We start from the raw sequence: 21,102 nt of genomic DNA on the forward strand, positions 1-21,102 counted from the left end.
AGAACACTTAAAAGGGTCCCTTTGATGAGAATGATGGTCAAGAAAATAAGTTTTCTTGGAATACATCAGTCAAGTGAACAAACAGCTTAAAGAAACAGGGCAAAACGCAGACTGTAATCTTAAAAAGGTTAGCTTTGAACTAGATGGGCTAGAGATTAAGGAGGTTAAACTACTGCATCTTTTATTGTTATACAATCATTGGTAAATGTTCCTGTATATCTTTTTACGGTCCACATATATGATTTTGTTTTGTCTAAAAGGCATTTTTCTACTGCCCATATTTTATGTCCTTTTGTATCCTTTCTTGATTTAAAGGGTTCATTGCTTTGGTGCTACTTGATTTGCTGGGTTGTACATTGTGGCTAGGGAATAATTTCCACTTATTTTGATCAACTAATGAGTCTGTATGTTTGTCACAGATCAGAATTGGCCCACTGGGGCAAATTAGAACCCAGACTTCCAAATATTTCCAGCACAAGGTAAAAGATGCACAGAGGATTTATGGTACTCTTCCTGTACTGCCCAGCTCACCAGTCAAGATCCTCTTCTCAAGCCCTGCTCTGTGCTCCTACATGCAAAGGTGAGGCAGGTGGCAACCAGTGAGGGCTTATTTAGTGGTGGCACCTCACCTTTAGAATGCCCTCCTAGCGCCTACCTTACTGTCTTTTAGGCACTATGCCCAGGCTTTTAGCTATGGAGTTCCAACTGTTCTAGCTGTTGTATAGTCCTGTTCCTAACCTAAGAACTCGTTTATAAAATGACTTATTTGGTCTTGTTGGGAGTCAACTTGAGCAGGTCTCTGGAGAGACAGTATATATGTTTTCTAAGTAAACGTCACTATGTATTTATTTCTCTATTATTGCCTTTTTACCCCAAAATGGGAACTTAAGGCATTTAAAAGGTCAACAATACAAATATACTTCAAATACTTAAAATCAAAGCCAGAATAAATTTGGGATGATATTTTGAATTGGGGACTGAATCTTTTTATTCCACTATTCCATTTTTGTCTCACATCCCTTAGAGTCCACCCTCATGCAAACATATACAACTACCCTGCCTCTCCTTCTTCATACTTCCTTCTTCATACTCACCATCCAAGCCCTGCTGCACATTCTACAAAGTCTTTTGTTACAATTCTACTGAACAAATGTGGAATGTGCTAGTTCCCCAAACTCATTTGGATGGCAGAATTCAAACTTGCTTGTATCATTCTGGTTCACTCCCACCCCCCATCTGTGAGCCCAATCACACAGCATTGAGTAGTTGCTCTTCTCCTAATTATCTTATGGTTTAGTTCCACCAATGAACAGAGTTCCTACTTCGGCACACAGAAGATCTTCTGAGACTCCTTCATCATCTAAGAATTCTTCTCCAAGCTTTTTCCACCAGGGCCACTGTGAGCATTTCAACATGTTGTAGTGGCACTGTTTGGCTTTGGCTACTACAGGAACTGATCTACTCACATAGACATTCAGATCTTCTACTGTAGCTTCTGCTAGACTTGGAGCACCTGTAACAAAGGGAAAGGGTGGGAAAAACCAAAACACAATGACTTTCCCTACAGCAGGCAGTACAATCCTATGATTCTAGCTATAATAGCCATCCCTATTGTCAATGCAACTGCAGTGTATTCTAGTTGCCACACTATGCCTGAACCAGCATGTGAAGGTAGTGATGGGATGCATGAAGCCCAATAAAATGAAGCTCTATCAGCCAATAGCAACAGAGTTTGTTAATCTAATTAATTGGAGGCCTGAAGAGTCAGCCCATTATGGAAAGTTCTGCATTTCCCCGAAGAGGCAGATTCACAGTTTGGTGGTGCTATTAGATGCACACTCACGGATTGAGGTTCACGTTTCACCTGCAGCCCATAATGCTTTTAGGCAAGTTTTGCAGGTGCAGCAGTTTCACCCTCTCCCTGACAAGATATGGTTGACCGCAATTATACTTGCCCTGATCGCATCCAGGTTAGATTACTTGCAATGTGCTTGACGTGGGGATTCCTCTGAAGATTGCATGGAAGTGTCAGTTGGTGCAAAGTGTAGCGACAAGACTGTTGACTGGCACGAGTTGTCTGCCTTGAGAAAATGCTATTGGTTGACAATTTGCTGCTGACTACAGTTTGAAGGGCTGGTTATTACATTTAAAGCTATGAACAGTCTGGGACCAGGATATTTAAAAGACTGCTTGCTCCCATGAGCCTGGCCATCAATTTAATCCTTCCACAGAGGCCCTGTCCTGTGCATCCTCACAACCAGAGGAAGTATGTATGGCCTTGCAGATAAAAAAACACCAAAGCTTTAGAAACATGGATGTAGCACATGCCACATATCACTCATAAATGAGAAGGAAAATAAACTAACTAATTCTGTTCCCATTTCAGTTTGATCCAGTGCATAGAGTGTTGAGTTTGGATGTAGAGTTAATGGTTGCAAACCATGCTCTAACAGTAAAACTCTTTGAATGGTTTGGGAGAAAGTTATTTAATGGATTTTCTGGTTTAGCTCATTTTGCCTGCCATCTGTCATGGTAACACTGCATTCCTGAGCAGAATGCCTGCGCCGGGCTTAGGCAACGAAACGGCGCTGCCTCCTAAGGAGGTTTCAGCCTGGCTGAAACCTCTGCCTGGCGCCGAAAATCCGTGCAACCCGCATAGGGTTGCAAAAATAAGAGGGCGCGTTCTGAAGCCATAATGGCTTAGGAGGCTGCCTAACAGCAGCCCCACCACCTGGCCAGAGCCGTGATACCCCGGAAATGCCTCCCGGGATGCCATGATGCCCCGGGAACACCTCCCAGGACGGCGATGTGGCCTTTGCCAGCGTCCAGACGCCAGAAAAGGCTCCGTTGGCGTCTGGGCTGGCGCTATTGCGCCAGCGTCCAGACTTGCACGCCGGCACTGGGGCCACAAATGCCGGCATGTGCCGCCTGGACACTGGCGCTGTGGGCCCTTGCGCCGGCATAGACCTTTGCCGGCCTCCAAAGGCATTTGGGCGCGGCTGCCGGCACAAGTCAGGAATGCGCTGTCAATAGCAAAAGAAGGGGGTCACCTTTCTTTTGTGGATTCCTGCTTTATTGCCACGTTTTTCTTCTTTATGCATGTTTGGACCTTTTATTAAAGTCTCTTCCTGATTAGTCTAAATAAATGTTTTAGTGTCATGACTATTTTCCTTCTTCTCATAATCCAAGCCTTTATTTTAAGGTTGTCCATAAGCCGATTTTGCACGAACACCCATTAACCTATTAACAATATGTCTACCTTAGTTTCATTTCTCTCTAAATAATTTTAATTACTTTTCCATATAGATAACATAGATAACTGAACATTAACTATATAGGAATGTAAGCTATTGATGAGTTATGGTCACAAACTATAAATATTTCCATTATTTCTCCAAACCAGCCTTGTACAAATGCTCTCAGGACTAAACAGAAGAAACAAACCAGATGACATAGATCACATTCTATATTTCCAACATTACCATGACCATTTTAATGAGCACCCTGGGAGATCAGCAAGTCCGGCACTCCCGGGGACTGACTGGAGCTCATGGGAATTCAGACAGGTGCTTACCAGAAAGTAAGCCTCATTGAACTCAGTGGGACTTAATTCCAAGCACACATGAATAAAGGTGGAGCTGTCCTCAGGCCCTGGCCTCCCCAACAGATCTGGCACTGACATCGTTGTGCCGGATGTCAAGTCAAGAAGTTCAGCAAGATTCCACCAATGCCAGAGCAGCCTGGATGGGAGAAGTGGAGCTGACAGGTCAGTGCAAGAAGGGAAGCTTCCTGGCACAACCCAGCCAGGCTGCTGGCATTGGAGCCCAGGCCAATGAGATTATCAGCCAGTGCCACCATGGGAACCAGTGCAACAGAGGAGGAGAGACCTCCACAGAGGATACCAGGCCAGTCACCAGCTCCAGCAGCAGCCAGTGATGGCTCAAGCTTGACAGCAGGGACCAGGCGAGCCAGGCAAGGACAGAAGGAGGATTGGCCCAGCAAAATGCACACCCTAGAATGGGCGATGGGGAGGGGGTAGAAGGATGGGTATGGTGAGGAGCAGGCAGCCAAAAGGAAGGCATGCCAACCTCTGGCCAAAATAAAGGTAGTGAGGGTAAGGTCAGAGAAAGTGGGAAGAGGCTAATCAGCAGGGGTGGGGAGGAAACACAAGAGGCTCCAAAGCAGGCTGGGGAGGAGTGGAGACAGTGTGCTGCCCTAAGAAGGTAGCACTCTGGGGGAAAGAGGGTGGCCCTGGGTGCTGTAACCCTCGTTCCTACCCCTTTTCCCAATTGAGGCCTGGGGTGTCCCCAGGGTAGCAGGCATAATGGCCAAAGGGAAAGAACACTGCCACCATGGGACAAGCCTCACAGGAACTGATAGCCATTGCAAACAGAAAAATAAAACCTGAAGAGAGGCAGAAGCCAAACAGCTGCGATATCAACAGGGTACACAGCTCATAATTCATATTGCCAATGATGATCTCCACAACAACTTCACAGCCTGGAGGATTGTTGGTGCATTAATTCCGGCATTTATCTCCATCAAAATTTGCCGCAGTAAAACTAAGATGATGGGATGATTGGAGCAGAGATAAAGGAACAGGGATACCTACTTGTCAGCTGATCCACATATGTGCGGACCTGGGCTAGCAAAGCCTCTCTGTGCTGCTGAGCCTTGCGATCCAGGCTCTTTTTCATCAAGTACTGGGCCAGCTTTTCCTGGGCTTGCTGATGAAGCTCCCTGCTCATTTCTTCTGACATCCCTGAAGCCTGGAGAAAAATTATGGTGCCTGTCATTGTTAGTGGTTATCAGCTTCAAACCTTTGCGGAATGTCTACCACACAACTTTTGCATTCCTTGGGCACTTGCAAATCTAATAACCGTTTCTTCCTGTGTTTTCCCCCCCTGAAGCTATCAATCCATCACTGAATAAATTTAGTTTCCTAATTACGATTCAGGAAGGAGCAAATTTGTTTTATTACATTAACAGTAAAAAACAACAACAACCAAAGCCCCCAGCAATCCTAATATCTATCACAGACCAAATACAGCAGGGTCAGTATATTTATGGTTTATTCTGAGGTTATATCAACAGCAGGTGTTTACACAATATTGTGAGTGTAAAGTGCCATCAAGTCGACACACCAGTAATGTGTAAAAAGTGCAGAACTCTCATAAAGGTTGTGTAGAGGGTGTAATTTTTTGAGATCTGGAGGCAATATTGTAAAGTCATCATTGTTTCTAGGACATGTCAGTTATCTCCTGCCACGGTCCTCATCAAACCAGTTCTGGAAGCTTAAAGCAGCTTCCGGGAAAAGCTGAAACGAGGGCTCCAGCACCACAACCAGCACTGCTATAACAGACAAGCACCCAGCACCCACGGATACCTCTTGGGTGGTGTTTGCAACAACGTCACTGCATCCAGCGACACACATAAACACACCCAATGGCCGGAGTAGTTTTTAAAGCTTTTCTTGAAATATTTTTGTATTAGCATCCTAAAGCATGTGCACATATCCACAAGAACACTCTAAAAGAGTTAAAACAAAAATAGTACAAAAACATTCAGCAATCCCTCAAGTGTCAGGAATATTTGTTGCTTTTTTGTTTTTAGTTTACCTTGGAAGATCAATTAACTAGACCAGAAATTGATCAGTTGACTGAAGCCTATAAGGTTTCAATACTTCATTATCTTGGTTACAAATAAGATAGAAGAAGAAGAGTTAGTTTTTATATGCCGACTTTCTCTACCACTTAAGGAAGAATCAAGTCTGCTTACAATCACCTTCCCTTCCCCTCCCCATAACAGACACCCTGTGAGGTAAGTGGGGCTGAGAGAGCTGTGAACAGCCCAAGGTCACTCAGCTGGCCTTATGTCTAGGAGTGGGGAAACCAACCCGGTTCACCTGATTAGCGTCCGCCGCTCATGTGGAGGAGTGGGGAATCAAACTCGGTTCTCCAGATCAGAGTCCACCGCTCCAAACCACCACTCTTAACCACTACACCACGCCGGTGTATTAATAGATTCTCCCTTGTTCCCACTGAGGTGGCATAGTTATCAAACTGTTGCTCCTCAATCAGGACTATACCCATATTACTGCTAAGAAGCAAGATCCATTCATTGACCTATAGAAGTGAATTTAAACTTTCCCTCTTACTTACACATTTTTCGCTCCACAAGGGACTCAACGAAGCTTAGAAACACAAAAATACAATTCAAACAAACAAAAATACAACACAAGTCCAACATCTTGGGCTGGTCCAGAATACACTGGCCTGGCTCACTTAGAACTACAGGCTGTGAACCAGGGGGTAAGAGCTTTTTGACGCTTTCCCTTCCTTGCACCAACAGGCCCGCATCTCTGGCCATATACAGGCTTAAATTCCTGTAACAAAGGAGGGAACAGAAGCTCAGCCCAGATCTCACTCCTGGCAAAGATATTCCTCTAAAATTAATTCCTCCAAAGCTCAATGACATCAATAAAGGAGGACAAATTCTCCTAAAAGACAGACTGACCAATCTTTCCTCTGCAACATGAAGCATAGGAAAGTGTTGGTTGATTTCACCTGGGACAAACACAAAGCCTAATAAGTCTGGGAGGTATGTCATGCAAACTGACAGTGATCTCCCAAAATTCTTTGAAACGTACAGGCTTCAATGACACGCAAATCATCGAGAACAAAAATTGCCCTGGACAGGAGGTTTGATGATATACCGGGTGCAGTTTGATGTAGTCTTTTACTTTTTCCTGCAATGATAGCCTTTGCTCATCTGAAAGAGCCTTAGGTGGTTTCCAAAGAGAATAGGCCTTTCTCTTCCTCTGCTTTTCCAAGAATTTAAGCACCTGTTGAAACAAAAGTATTGCATAAGTCTGTTTGCCTGTCAGTTTACAAAATCTGGGTTGTTACAGTGGGACAGTTTCTTTAAAGGTTTTTTTGGGCAAACTTTGAACATCTTTATAAAGGAAAATGCCATAGAAGCTTATTCAAGAACCAACAACTGGATCCTCTGGATCCTCATTTAAATCATAACACTCTTATGGCAATTTCTCTGTGAACTCTCCCTGAAACAATGGCAACAGTCTGACTGTTAGTTCAGTGCTTTGTACATGAAAATGTCTTTTTTTTAAAGGAAATTATCACAAAGGTGTGACACAGGCTTGTTGCTGAGTACTGAATATAAAGCACTGACTTTCCATTCTGTTCTTCCCTGCATCCTTTGGACTTTCACCTGTGGGCTTTAGGCTGAGAAGAAAGTCCTATGGCAAACAGAATGGTCAAAATACCACCTCGCTGCAGCTTTTGAAGATGGACAGTACAGGACTGCTTGGCCCAGGGAAGAGAGGTCAGTCTGCCATAAGATTAATTCCACCACTGTTTAGCCATTGCCTGTAGTGCAGCCAAATGAGTTACCTCTTATTCTACCAGGTCTAGCTTATTCACTACTACAGCCCTTCTGAGAAAGGATATGCATGTAACATACCACTGAATCACTTCTAGTTCCTGCTGGCTTGCCTTTCACAGAACCTTTCGTGCATTATTTTAAATTTACACAAGTCGTTACACCAATACAATGCATCATGTCTAGCACCACTCCCTGGCTGCATACTTACTGCTTTCTGAATAATGACAGCTGCCTTGTACTGCTTAAGAGATTGTTTTTGCTGGAGAAAATTTCTCCGTGCCCTGAATGCTCTCCAGTGTCTTTGAATAGTTAGAGCTGATTTGTCTTCGATTTCACGCATATGCTTATCTACTTGACCTGGGAAATAAATGATAGATTCAGTTTAAGGAAGCCTGCAATCGTATAAGCAGAATCTCTGTGGGTTTCATTAGCACACAGGTAGGATACTCAAGAGATACCAGGTACTACGTGAAATAGCTGATCTGAAACAAAAGACAGCAGACTTCTTTTTTATCCAGCACCAACTAATACCTTTACATGCATTCTCTCTTTCTGGGGGATTGTGGAGGGACACAATTTAAGAAGTCATTTAGTGGACCCCAGGCACAGGGCAATTTTTAAGGATACTGTTTAAGGTAAACAAAATACAAAACATGTTTTTGTGTGGAAATGCTCCTTTATGCTGATCCTGAATGCTTGCTCAAGTTTTACAATATTCATACCTGCATGGACAATTTCCAGTAGTGTAAGCTGACGTTCGTGAAATAGCCTCATAGCTCTCTGTCTCTGAAGCTGCAACTGCTGGCGGAGGTTCTCTTCTTCTTTCTGCTTTCTTAAATTCTGCAATTCCTGTTCTCGTTTAGCTCTATGGCAAAGTTTTAATAATTAGTAGAGGCTTCAAGTTTCCCCAGACTGTTTCCAGTTTGGGCTACTCTTCAGTTGAATGGCCTAATTCAACAACATGGCAGAAATCCTTGAGTCTCTTACTCCATGACACCGGCCTTACTCCTATAGAATTATAGCTAATTCATGACAATTGCTCAATAGCAACCCAACCCATGACTTTTAGTGAGAATATTAGGACCACCACTGCTGGGTCAGGCCAAGAGTTCATCTAGTGACTGGTCACACATCACCTGGAAGTCCACAAGCATGCTTGTTTAGTGGTGTAATACCTCTGAATACATGGAGGTTTAATTTAGCAATCATGTCTAAAAGAGATTGGTAAACATATCTTCCATGGCTCTGTCTTGCCGGTGACTGTTCCCAATCTTCCTAATTTGGGTGTCCCTGTGTCAGGGAAGTTGTCTTTATTTTTATAGCACTAACTCTGAAGAGAAAACATAAGTTGCTTAGAAATTAATAAAGGATCAGCTTTTATTGGCAAGTATGTAAGCACCTTGCAGAGTAGATCGGTGCTCAGAAGCATCTTCTGTGCATGGGTTCCATGGCTAGATCAACCTCTGCACATGTACACCAGACACAATACACATTCAAAGGCATAAATATGAAGTCCCTCCCCATTCACCCCTTTCCTTTATTGACAATAGCTCCTTTGACCGAAGGTCTTGTGCCAAAATACAATCAGACACAAACCAATTCAAAACATTTACAAAACAAATAAAAATAAAAGTAATGAGACCCTGACTTGTCAGATTAATGCATAGTGGAAGTGTGTCTCACAGGTATCACGACAAAAATATGGCCACAGCTCATGTCACTGCAGGGCTAAGACGAGCCAACAGAAAAGAAACTGCCTAGGATTCAACAACAAGATGGTATTTGTTCAGACTAGGAGAAATCCAAAATTCTTGTAGCAAAGACCATTGATTGCAAAATAACAAAACATGGTCTATTGCAGAGACACAGGAACCATTCCATCTTTTCTCAGACCACGGTTACACAGCCCGGATAACCCACAAGAACCAATGGTCTATTGTCTCAATCATGCCAGAGGCACAAGGGCAAAGATGATTAGCAAAGTGCCCCTTCTATTCAGCTGTGGGTAGCACATTCAGCCTGGCATAGGCATGGTGGTTGCTAGGAATTATGAGATATTTTATATCTGGATGGAGACTTACTGGAGGAGAGATTCCAAGAGCTAAGGTGGAGCATACCAGACAAGATCAGAGCTCAGTATTGGTTCTATCAAGTCTGACTGTTCTCTTTTTGATCTCTCTCAGTGCCTTGTGGTAATCCAAATTTTGGGTCATTATAGAGGGGAAACCAAGGCACTCAAGTTTATTATCTACCAGCTTAGCCCAGACACTTTTGTAATTTTCTTTCAAAACCTCCACTGGAACTTAGTCCTGGAAAAAGGGGTTTCAGTCTTAGTTTAAAGGCACTGAACCAAGCCCTGCATTCCAGCGAATGTTGGGCAAACTCCATTTTTAATGCAATTCTGCAACACATGATGGTACCCCAGCGATTCGTCGAAGATGCAATAAGAGTGGATAGTTAATAGATTCTGAGACACTGTTTACCCAGATGCCCGCACCATACAGGATTTGAGGGAGCACCTCAGCATTAAAGGCCTCAATGGCTGCAGGTGTATATTGCCCATCTTTGGAATAGAAACAGCGTACAAGGGCATTTGTGTCTACTTTGGCCCATCTTTTGGGCTAAGGAAATATGAGTTTTCCATGCTGGACTGTAGCTAAACGTAACCCCTAGATATTTAAAGTGGGGCACTTGTTCTGTTTCATTGTACCCTATGTACCCTATGTAGGAGGGTGGACATATTTTGATATATATTATAACACATATGGGAACGTAGACCTCAGCTGTCTCAAACTGCAAATGCCTTGTTATGCACAACTAGAGATAGGCTACAGCAGAGCGTTTGACTTGGGAAACCAAGATTCAAACTGCTGCTTTGGCCACGTTACTCAATGGGTAGGCTGTTTGTTCTCTTTTAACCTAACCAACCTCAGAGCTATTAGGAGAAAACATGGGCTCACATCACCCGCGTAAACTGCCCTGAACTCCTTGTGAGGGAAGGAGGGATACAAATGTGAGGAGTGAACAATAGCGGGATAAGGCGCAGCAAAGCTTATAATGTTTAAAGAATTAAGATAAACATACTAGTTGGAAAACCACATGCAAGAAGTATGCCCTCTACTGGATTTTTCAAACAAGTATCTACTGATACATCTTTGTCCTTTCAAAGGTTTTATTATAGGCAGAGATGCTAAAATACTGTGCAGAGAAACCCTTCCATAATTTGGCAACCAAAAACCTGATTGGACACATGAAAGCAGCAGAACGGCATAGTTTATCCTCACAGTAAGCTTTTCCTTTGCAAAACTTAAGATTCATTGGCCAATACAATTTGGTGAAAGGGAAAGAATCTGTAAATTGGTAATGAGGGAATAATCTTATAAACCACAGAGAATAACAACTGATAAGCGGCGAAAGTCCCAGAATCTGATACAGATAGAAATGCTCCACAGCTTTTCACTGGTAAAAAATGCAGAAACAGATTGGGCCTTAGTGAATACTTCAGTCTTCGCTGCTTTTCCAAAACCTCAAAAGAATTAGAGAATACCATGGAGGGTCCCCTCCATTCTGTTGAAAGGTCCTATGAACACACATCAGTGCTTACAGACCTTGTAAATAAGAAACCTAAATAAGAATTCTTGTTATGATATGCTTCACACTGTTGCTGTCACTCAGCCTCAACACTTTCTAAGCCACATTCACAACAAAGTTATCCTGTACATTTTTAATAAAACAGAGCCATTTTTTACCTGAAATTCTTTTGCAAGGTAGTTATAGCTTTTGGAAGCTGCTTTAATCTTTTTCGGGTTTGAAATCCTCTCCATGCAGCCTGGATTAAGCAAACTGCTCGATGTAATCTCTGAAATCAACAAGCCAGATTATTATACTCATTTTCCTTGGGCAGACTGACAATGTTAATTCAGCTTTTAAGACCTCCCCTACCCTGTTCATTTGAATTATTCTTGGAATTCAAGATCCATTTTTCAGAGCTCTTCCTGCATGAGTCCAAATTGACCTGCCTGTTTTATGATAATAACAGAGCTCAGCTGTACATGCGCCAAACAGAACCAATAATTGTTGCTCTTATGCCAGTGTGAGCTGTTTTAAAAACATGTGCTCTGTTTTTTTGAACTCCAGTGCACATAACTTGCTTTTGAAAGTTGATAGGTGCAACGGAACGAGTCCCATTTTTATCTGCTGCTGACTAGGGAGGAAAAAGAAACCCCCTACCCCTGAGTTCTGTGTCCTGCCCTCCTAACCTTCCTAGGCATAGGGATAGGGGGAGAAAAGAGATGAAAGCACCAGGGAGTAAAACAGGCAGGAGAAGGTCGCCACTGTTCTGTCTCCTGATTCAGCTGCCACCATGAAAGGTATAGGACTGAGGCTAATGCCCCTGTAGCACTGAAGGGGGAGTCATCTTGTCCCTCCACAGAACTGATCTATACATGCGCTTCATCAGCCTGACGTCCTACATTAACTTTCACCACAGATATAAAACATGAAAACAGGCAATACAAAACAAAGATGAAACAGTGGTATGTAAACATAACAAATGTCAATACTTTTGACAACCTGAATACATTCACAGCATTTTCTACTCTGGGTCATTTGTCATCCTCTATTTGTCTCTGGATTGTATGATCTTTCCTTCCTATTATATTTTAATGATGAATTTGTATTTGCATTTTAATATTTTATGGGAAATGTTTAATTTTTTTAAAACCTATGTTAAATTATGTTAATATATATATACATTTTAAATGTTATTGATGTTGCTTTGGTGGAATTTCCACCCTGTTCTGTATTGTTGCTATGCCTTTCTTTGCTAATGCAATAAAGACTTGAGGATGATGAAAAACATAGCAAATGTCAATACTTTTGACAACCTGAATACATTCATAGCATTTTCACAGTGGTATACATTTCTAATATTACAAGGCAGTGACCATGCCATGGCTAGCTGCTGATACTAAAACTGGGTGAGCGCTGGTCTTTTTTATTTGAAATGCATTTTCTTTGCTCAACTGAGCCACTGGAATTAAAATATATAGGGGAGAAGTGATGGTAGAAAGCTCTGAAAGATGAAGAATGCACTGCACCGATCTAGCCAAAGCTATTTCCCCCTCATACGAAACTCTCAACAATACTTTTGATATACCTGTGTTTCATCAGCCTTGTACTTTTCCAAGCACAGCAGGTCCAAAAGTTGATCAAGGTTCCTGTCAAATCCTTTGCCAGCCCACTGCTTGCTGAGAAGAGTTTCTAGCCCTTAACAGATGTGAGACAGCAGGATAAAATATGTTGCCTTGTAAGTTGCAATGTTAACTTACTCATCTGACACAACCTGCAAGGCCAGGCAACAAACTCTGCATTTTCCCACAAAAAGAAGAAAAAGAATGCAGACAAGGAGCCACACACACCAAGGAACAGCTGAAACATAGGACAAACCTTTGTAGTGCTCAGTCAATGTCGTCACAAGTTGGGGATCAGATTCTGCAATAGACAGCAACAGTTTTATTGCTGTGCTTCCTATGACAGGATTGATGGTAGATGAAAGCTTGTAAACAAGCTCATCTAGGATGCAGCGCAGGGTCTTTTCAGCCACTTGAAGTAACACGTGCCTGACAGAAGAAAAGAGATGCATGATATTTCAGCCTACTCATGGGCAGGAGGGAGCAGGAAAAGGTAGATAAAATTAGGGATTCAATGGTATGCTATCCAGCACATATTTCTCTCAAATTACTCGTTTTTTTTGAAATCTGACTGTAATCCTTCATTTTAGCAATGACAAGATGGCGGTAAAAGTAGAGATTTCTCTTGGTAATGCTGACAAGCCATCTGGAAAATGGAGGGGTACACATGCAGATTTGTTTAAGCTCACTTTATATCCCTTTAGTTGTACTGGTTTTCATGACACCAAGCTAATGAAGGGCTCTCCAGTGGTATAAAATATTAGTGTTTCTGGATGTACAGCACTTAAAGAAAGCCACTTTTTGACGTTAACAACCAGTAAGGCATTACACTTAAATCTAGAACCTCTTCCCACCTCCAGGTATTTCAAATGAGTTCAAACACGAGTTTCCAAAACAACATTCCGCACAGAGACTATTTACAGTGCCAGTGATATAACTACTATGCCTTGCATGCTAAAGAAACATAAAATCCACACAACAAAAGGCACATCCCCAAGGAAGAGGAGAGTACCTGGCAATTAAAAATACACACTAAAATAATTAGACCCTTAACACTTATGCCGCAGCGCATTTGTTCTTATCAGTTCTGCTTTTTTGCAGTAGTGATATTATTTGTCACATCCAAATTTAGAACAATTATTAGGAAAGCACCTGTGATTCTACAGGCAAATTTATCGTGCCTTTAATTCTCTTCATCCTCAGCACTTACCCTTGCTTGTACATGTAAAGTCAAAATAGAATGAGTTAACAGGTTGTTATCCTGGAAAAGCAATTAGTTGCCTTTCACGTTTTAAGCTAAGAATAAGAAAAAAATAAAGAAATAATTTAATTGCAGCCCACCTGTTCATCCTTAAAATATTCTGCAACACAGACATCATTCCTGTTGAAGTCTCAACATCATCCGTCATTAGCAATTGCAAGAAGTGTCCATTCTGAAGCACTACATTTAATAGAAGAAATATAATTCAAACAGCAATAACAACAAAAAACAAATCACAAAGAGGGCAGTATTTGCTCAAGAACCGTTATGTATTATATGGCTGATATGATGAACTTTTAGGGCTTTCTTCTCTTACCATTGCCTGTTAGATGGATATGTCCCCCACACAGCCAGCAGATGGCATCAGTTACTGTTCTGTAGTAGTGCAAAAATTCCCTTCTATCTTCATCCTTTCATTAAAAAGCAAAAACTACCATTACAGTTATTGAAGCCTATGTTTTTGGGAGCAGTTCTAGCCTTGAGATATGTTTTCTGGGCAAAGTAGGACTGTTCAAAGGTCTTGCAAGAAAGTGCACAACTAAATTGAGCAGAACTGGGGGCAACATGGCTTGGAATTGTGGACATTACTCAGAATCCTATGCTGAATCAGTTTAATTCATTAAATGGTATAACATTACTCCTGCAAAAGAGCTGGTGTATGTTAACACCTTCCCACTGAAGTCCATGGAAAATCCCAAATGATTCAACCTTATATTTGTGAAAAAAGGGATACTGTGTTTCCCCCATTATTTTTGTGCTAGCCCCTACATGTGAATTAATCCAAACAAATAAAGAGACTTAAATTTAGGATCACAGCCATGCAAACTCAGTGTTACTAGCCCAAGGTAGGGGGAGGAAAAGAAGAGGGAAACCTCCTGAACTGTCCAGATCACAGCAAATGGAAGAAAGGTGGGATATAAATAAATAAATCTGTGTTTCTGAAATGTTCACTGCCATTACTGTTTATACATAATCCCCTGTACTGTTTTGCCCAAATTCAGTCATTAGTAAGGCTTAGATACTTCTTCGCAGAGACATCAACAGGCACATTGAATGATACGGACACACTTGCTGATGTAGTGTTGCTGAAGATAAATGGATTTCAGCCTAATCCTTACCTAAAAAAGGGGGGGGGTCTTAACCACTTTGAGCTTTGCAAATATGACTGCTTATAAAAGTATCACAGTGCATAAACATTCAGGCTGCAGATTTGTAAGGTACCAATTCAATCTTTAGCTGGAGCTGTTGAGGACTGATTTTTGTCAAACTTAAAAGTTTCGGCATGGGACAATTTTAAAAGTTAAGGTCACTCTGGGCGGGGAACATGACCTTCTGCTCTCATTCACTCATGCAAGTGTCCCATATTTATCAAGGAGCAACTGACATTATGCATCACAAGAATCAGTCCATGAATTGAAAATCCTACAGTGTAAGAAAGCAACATCTGACATACTTTCACACAGACCTGATGGAGTACATCTTCATGGTCATCTCCCATCTGCACACCACTTCCAATTTCAAGACGCAGCTGGTAGCCGAAAGTGAACATTTTTTGCCTGTCCAGATAACCTCCTGTACTAATGTGCATGTGTAGCTCAAATCTGAATTCAGTTTATCATAGCTGAAGGTATATTAACAGCAAAATAGCTGACAGTTGCACCAAATTAAGCTGTGGTAATATCATTTACAAAGCCTTCACTAGAATAAAATGCCCAAGAGAATTCAGAAAACATGATGTGAACTACAATCAGTTCCACTAGCCAACAGTGTATGAACACTTATTCTAAAGTGAAAAAGTCAACAAAATGAAAAAAGGGGGAAACTATATTGAACACATGAAGCTGCCTTCTACTGAATCAGACCCTCGGTCCATCCAAGTCAGTATTGTCTACTCTGCTTCACTGCGTAATTGCTACAGCTAAAACCATATTGCTCTCAAAATTCTTCTCAGTGTTCTTTTGGGAATGTTGATGGCAAATATTGTCCAAATGCACAAGCAGTTGGCAAGATTCATATCCAACATTTGTATTTAATATTAAATATTTGGCTTTAATTAATAATTGGCTGTGGCAGCAGGAACACAGGAGATGCTCATGATTGACAACTGATGTACAACAACATTGAACAAATGCTGGCTTTTATATCAACCAATTCTTTTAAGCAGCTGGGATATATTTCCTTCAGGGCCTGACAAAAAATGCAAGGTCAAGTTGCAAAAGCATAATCTAAATGTTGTTTTGGCCCCAGCGCTCACTGCATGGATAACTGTCAGTTGTGGCCTCCTGAAGTGCATGCCTGCTACAAAACAGTTATGTATGCAAAGGTATACCATTTCCTAAATGGAAATTATATAGGTAATATATGCTAATATAAGGTTATGCTGGTGAAAGTATCCTGCAACACTTATGGTATACAATTTTATAAGTGACACCACAGGGTAGATAAACTTCTGCATAGGACCGACACCTACTAATCCAAGCATTTCCCGGCACACTTTCTTCCTGCCACACTGCCCTATGCCAGATTTCTCATCAGAGATATTGAATTATTTTGAGAAACAGAACCAACATTGGCAGACCAATTACACATTTTTAACCTCAGTCCTATTTTTCTTCTTGGATGGTAGAAAACCAGTTGGTTCCATGAGTCACTAATATTTCCAATCTGGTGAATTCAGCCCATAAAACTGTCTGGGAAGTCTTAAATAAAGCATCTACAGCAGAATGTTTGCTATGATAGTGTTAAGAACTGCAGACTTTAAAACTGGTAGAAAGTCTAACAGTTGGCATAGTTCTGGGGGCTGTTCATTTTTGTTCTCAAAATCCTCTGAGAATCGAGGTATTAAAGTTTAGTAAATAAATATAAATAAAAATACTAAATAAAATAAACAAGTGTTTGTAAACCAAGTTTCCACCTTCAGTTGTATTACAAAGCCATGACATAAAGGGGCAGAGGGTGCTGCTGTGACACAACTGCGTTGAGTCCTGATCTTATGGAAAGTATGCCTTTGGCCTGCAGAATGCAAGGTGAAGGATCATCATCATGGCAGAATTTGGACAAAACTGCCATTCCCTGCCTGCATACACCAAGAGCTAAATATAAAAACACATAAGAAGCACACCAAACATCAAAAAAAATACATTATTGCAGGGATATAATACGACACAGCTCCCACCACACACCACTAAACCATCCAGTCCAAATACCTTGATTGCTCGGATACAGCGTACTTGCAGGCGCCTGCCCAAGAAGAGGAGGTTGTCTACAGCAGAGGGAAGTAACTTATTGTAAAACTCTTCAGGTTCCTCTTTCACCTCGAGGCCCACACAACACAGGCTGAGAAAATAACACAAACATTTTCCACTCCTGAGTCTGCTCACAGCACACCACAACCCCAAGTTAACATACAGTCACCAATGATTTTAAGACAGAAAGTTTAAAGTCAGAGCATGGCTAAAGTTTTGGAACTGTGGCTGACTTTACCTTAGTATCTCTGCTATCTGGGCAGCGGTACCCCAGCCTCCAAGCACCCTAGTGTAGTCTTGCTTAAGGACCAATAGGCAATATTGGACCAAGTCATAATAGTATAAGTCTTGTTTAATTTTCTGTGATTCTTTACTTCCAGGAGGTGCACTAGTTAAAATATCTGGGAAGGAAAGTACATAAATTCCTAAAACATATGTTACCAAACAAATACGCCTTTTTCAAATTACAACAAGTTGCATCCAACCAACCTTTCATTCTTAAAGCATAATATGAACATCAAACATCAATAGGAGCTGCATCAATAGGGCTGCATTGTGTCTAGATCAAGGGAAGTAATACTACCACTGTATTCGGCATTGGTCAGACTTCACTTGGAATACTGTGTCCAGTTTTGGGCTCCACAATTTAAGAAGTATGTTGACAAGTTGAAGCGTGTCCAGAGGAGAGCGACCAGAATGGTCAAAAGGTCTGGAATCCATGCCCTATGAGGAGAGACTTAGGGAGTTGGTTGTTTAGTTTGGAGAAGGTTGAGGGGAGACGTGATAGCCATGTTTAAATATTTGAAGGGATGTCATGTTGATGAGGGAACTAGCTTGTTCTCTGTTGCTCCAGAGACTAGGACACGGAGTAATAGATTTAAACTAATAGAAAAGCAATTCCACCTAAACATTAGGTAGAACTTTCTGATGGTGAAATGTGCTGCCTCAGAGGGTGGTGGAGTCCCCGTCTTTGGAGGTCTTTAAGCAGAGGCTAGATGGCCATCTGTCGGGAGTGCTTTGATTGTGGGATCCTGCATGGCGGGGGGGGGGAGGGTTGGGGTCACTGGGGATGTGGGGGGTGGCAGTTGTTAATTTCTTGCATTGTGCAGGGGGTTGGACTAGATGACCCTGGTGGACCCTTCCAACTCTGTGATTCTATGATTCTATAATACACAAGAACATGCAACCCCAGCTACTCCCTGAAGTGGGTCAGTGCTTTTCAGTGGACTATGCTCTTAGAATTGACCCCTTCCTGAGAAGTGGTATGTTATCTTATTCAGTTAGTCACCTACTAAACAGGACTCAACTTATTTACTCACAAAGGTAAGTCTTTTTATTGAATAGCTCCAATGTATATATATATATATGTGTGTATATGCAAGTATTACAAAGTCTTAAAAGCAGTAACAATGTATACAATAAAGCAAGCAAGTTCTACATACTATTTAGTTTTAAAATATCCAGGCTTGTTCAGTTTTAAAATGAAAGTCAAGCCTCTGCTGGGTTTTTATGAGAAGTTGGGTTTTTCATTGAATAATTCTGCACATGTACAACACTAATACATCAGTTCATATGTCTTAATATGTCAAAATCTGTAACATCTGTAACATTCTCTGCTCATCTTATTAAGACAATCATTTCTATCTTTTAACATTTACCCAGCAACAACAGCCTGCTAGGTGATATACAGATGTAGAACAACAGTAGAAGAATCCATTTCTAGAATGTTTAGAATTCATTGGATAATTAAAACACTATTCTTGTTCCAGGGAAGGGTAGGAGATGCTTAAAGCTGTTTTTTCCTTTACAGCAGAGTTTGTGCACTTTTAATCATGTAATCAAGCTATTACAATCACCTATAACATTGTTTAATGTGTGATTACTCCAAAGAGAAAAGCAGTATTAAAACCTCTACCCTAACGGAACAGGAACTCAGAAGGAACCACTGAGTCATAACTGCTGGCTGGGAGTGAAGCAGTTGACAACATCTGGATTCTCTCATAAAACAGATTCTACCATTTCCTTATGGTTGCTAATTATCTAGAGGAAAAAATGGCTTGTACCTTTATAACCGCAGTTTAATGGGATGTTATTTACCAAGTGATATTGTTTATCTCCATGCCATGAAAAACGTCAGCTGCCCATTTCCACACATTAAGCCTCTATTATAATGGGGCAGGACATTTTTCTCCTGGTCTGTTGGCAGCCCTAGATTCCAGATTGTATAGCTGGTAGGGAAGTAGCATGGGTTGGGACTGTTTAACTTGCAAGACCAAAGGGTAAATTCAAAACTCAAACAAAAAAAACCCTGTACTTTGAACTGTATATGAGACCAAAACAGAAGAATAGGAAACTATTGATAAGATTGCTAGATTTCAGCTGGAATAAGGCTCCTGTGCGTTTAATAGCTCTATGGTAACAGTTTTTCCTGTCTAGTAGGAGCTCTGATAATGTCTAAAGGAGACTAGCAAAGTATAGCAAAGTAAACCACAGCAGCATTATGGCTGGACAAATAGAGGAATTACTTCTGGTAATGGACACTTTAATGGCCAGATATTAGCAACCCTAAAAAGCCAGCGTGGTACAGTGGTTAAGAGCGGCAGACTCTAATCCGTAGAACCAGGTTTGATTCCCCACTCTTCCACATGAAGCCTGCTGGGTGACCTTGGGCCAGTCACTGTTCCCTCAGAACTCTCTCAGCCTACACAGAGGCAGGCAATGGCAAACCGCCTCTGAATATCTCTTGCCTGAAAACACTGCAGCGTCACCATAAGTCAGCTGTGACTTGACAGCACACACATACAGAGAGAGCTGTGCAAAGCCAGGACTTCTTGTCCTTTGGGCCCCTCCCACAAGCTCTTGTTACAGGCACTTTTTGTATTTGTTCAAAGGATTTTCTGAACCAGTTTGGCTTCAGCTTCCTTGCATTTTCACTGCTACCTAGAAGTGTTCTGGCAGTTGTTCTACAACTGTACGTCACCTAGAAGGCTGTTGTTGCTGGGTAAATGTTAAAAGGGGAAGAGTGCTCTACCCCTCTCCAGCCAACTGGGGCCACTAACAGCATACCTGTTGTGTCCAGGCTTCCCCCTGTAAGACTCCACCCTACACTGTGAACCAGGCATACCTTCTGCCCCAAGCCCAGAAATCCCCCCAGTCTCCTGCTAGTGGTGGTTGAAGGAAGGAGGCTAGGAACAGAAAGCCTGTCCTTTCCTCTCCAAGACTTCCCCACTGGTTCCTGCTTTCTCTCTGCGATGCCGCCACCACTGCCACCTCTCCCCCCTCTTCTGCCCTATCACTGCTTTGCCACTGCCTCTCTCCTCCTCCTCTTTGTCTTCTTCCCCTTGCTACTCTGGGGCATTGTTCAGAAATAGATACAAAGATTAAGTGCCACGTGGAATGACTGTCAATTCTGTATTCAGCTTTCTGCAAAAAAGGAATGATAGTGCAACTGTAAACAGAGTTAACACCGTTCTAAGCCCACTGACTTCAGTGGGCTTAGAAGGGTACAATTCTGCTGAGGTCACACAAAAGAGGACTAGTATAGAAGTAGCCCTGTTTACCTTTTATCTTCAGCAGCAACACAGGAACATCCTGATCAGGGCTTTCAGTAATCTGAGCAGCAAGAGACAATATTCTAGAATCTACCTGTAAGGGCTCCATTTCAGTCAAATGAACTGTTCTTTAATAGACAAAGAGAGAAAATGTCAGATAATAGCAAGATGTTTGGCTTCAATTAAAATGATTTTATAGCAAACTATTTTATAGCAAATGAACTACTTAGAAAAAGTGGCTCCATAAAGGAGATGTGTACAAAAAGACCTCCAAACAACTCACATTAGGTATTCCCGAGAGGATGCCTTCAAGTTTTCATAGAAGATTCCAGTTTTCATAGCAGATTCATATATGATTTGGAGCCAACAAACATGAGCAGAACAAGTTCACAGAACAGATGTCCCCCCCTTCTCACTGAATCCTCCTGCATCAACACCACAGATTTGCT

General features: G+C 41.7%; 1 protein-coding gene across 1 annotated transcript; it reads right to left on the reverse strand.

Moving 5' to 3' along the window:
- Positions 1–1,250: 1,250 nt before the first annotated feature.
- IQCB1 (IQ motif containing B1) lies at positions 1,251–20,779 on the reverse strand. Its single transcript, XM_056861274.1, has 13 exons — positions 20,663–20,779; positions 17,341–17,503; positions 17,064–17,193; positions 14,174–14,267; positions 13,938–14,037; positions 12,853–13,025; positions 12,563–12,672; positions 11,154–11,263; positions 8,127–8,269; positions 7,613–7,761; positions 6,716–6,844; positions 4,613–4,769; positions 1,251–1,513 (listed from the first exon to the last, which is right to left on the reverse strand). The coding sequence occupies exons 1-13, from the start codon at positions 20,760–20,762 to the stop codon at positions 1,287–1,289; spliced, it is 1,785 nt and encodes a 594-aa protein (XP_056717252.1). The 5' UTR covers positions 20,763–20,779; the 3' UTR covers positions 1,251–1,286.
- Between the last annotated feature and the right edge of the window lie 323 nt (positions 20,780–21,102).

Source organism: Euleptes europaea, chromosome 15, assembly GCF_029931775.1.
Source record: "Euleptes europaea isolate rEulEur1 chromosome 15, rEulEur1.hap1, whole genome shotgun sequence".
NCBI lineage: Eukaryota > Metazoa > Chordata > Lepidosauria > Squamata > Sphaerodactylidae > Euleptes > Euleptes europaea.

Bases quoted from the DNA above. Each gene is read 5' to 3' on its own strand.
- IQCB1 (XM_056861274.1), bottom strand. From the start codon at position 20,762: ATGGAGCCCTTACAGGTAGATTCTAGAATATTGTCTCTTGCTGCTCAG. The intron at 14,268-17,063 runs GTATTTGGACTG...TTTTAATGAAAG, and splicing joins GCTGTATCCGAGCAATCAAG to GATGAAGATAGAAGGGAATT. The intron at 11,264-12,562 runs GTATATCAAAAG...TGTTGATTTCAG, and splicing joins ACAAGGCTGATGAAACACAG to AGATTACATCGAGCAGTTTG.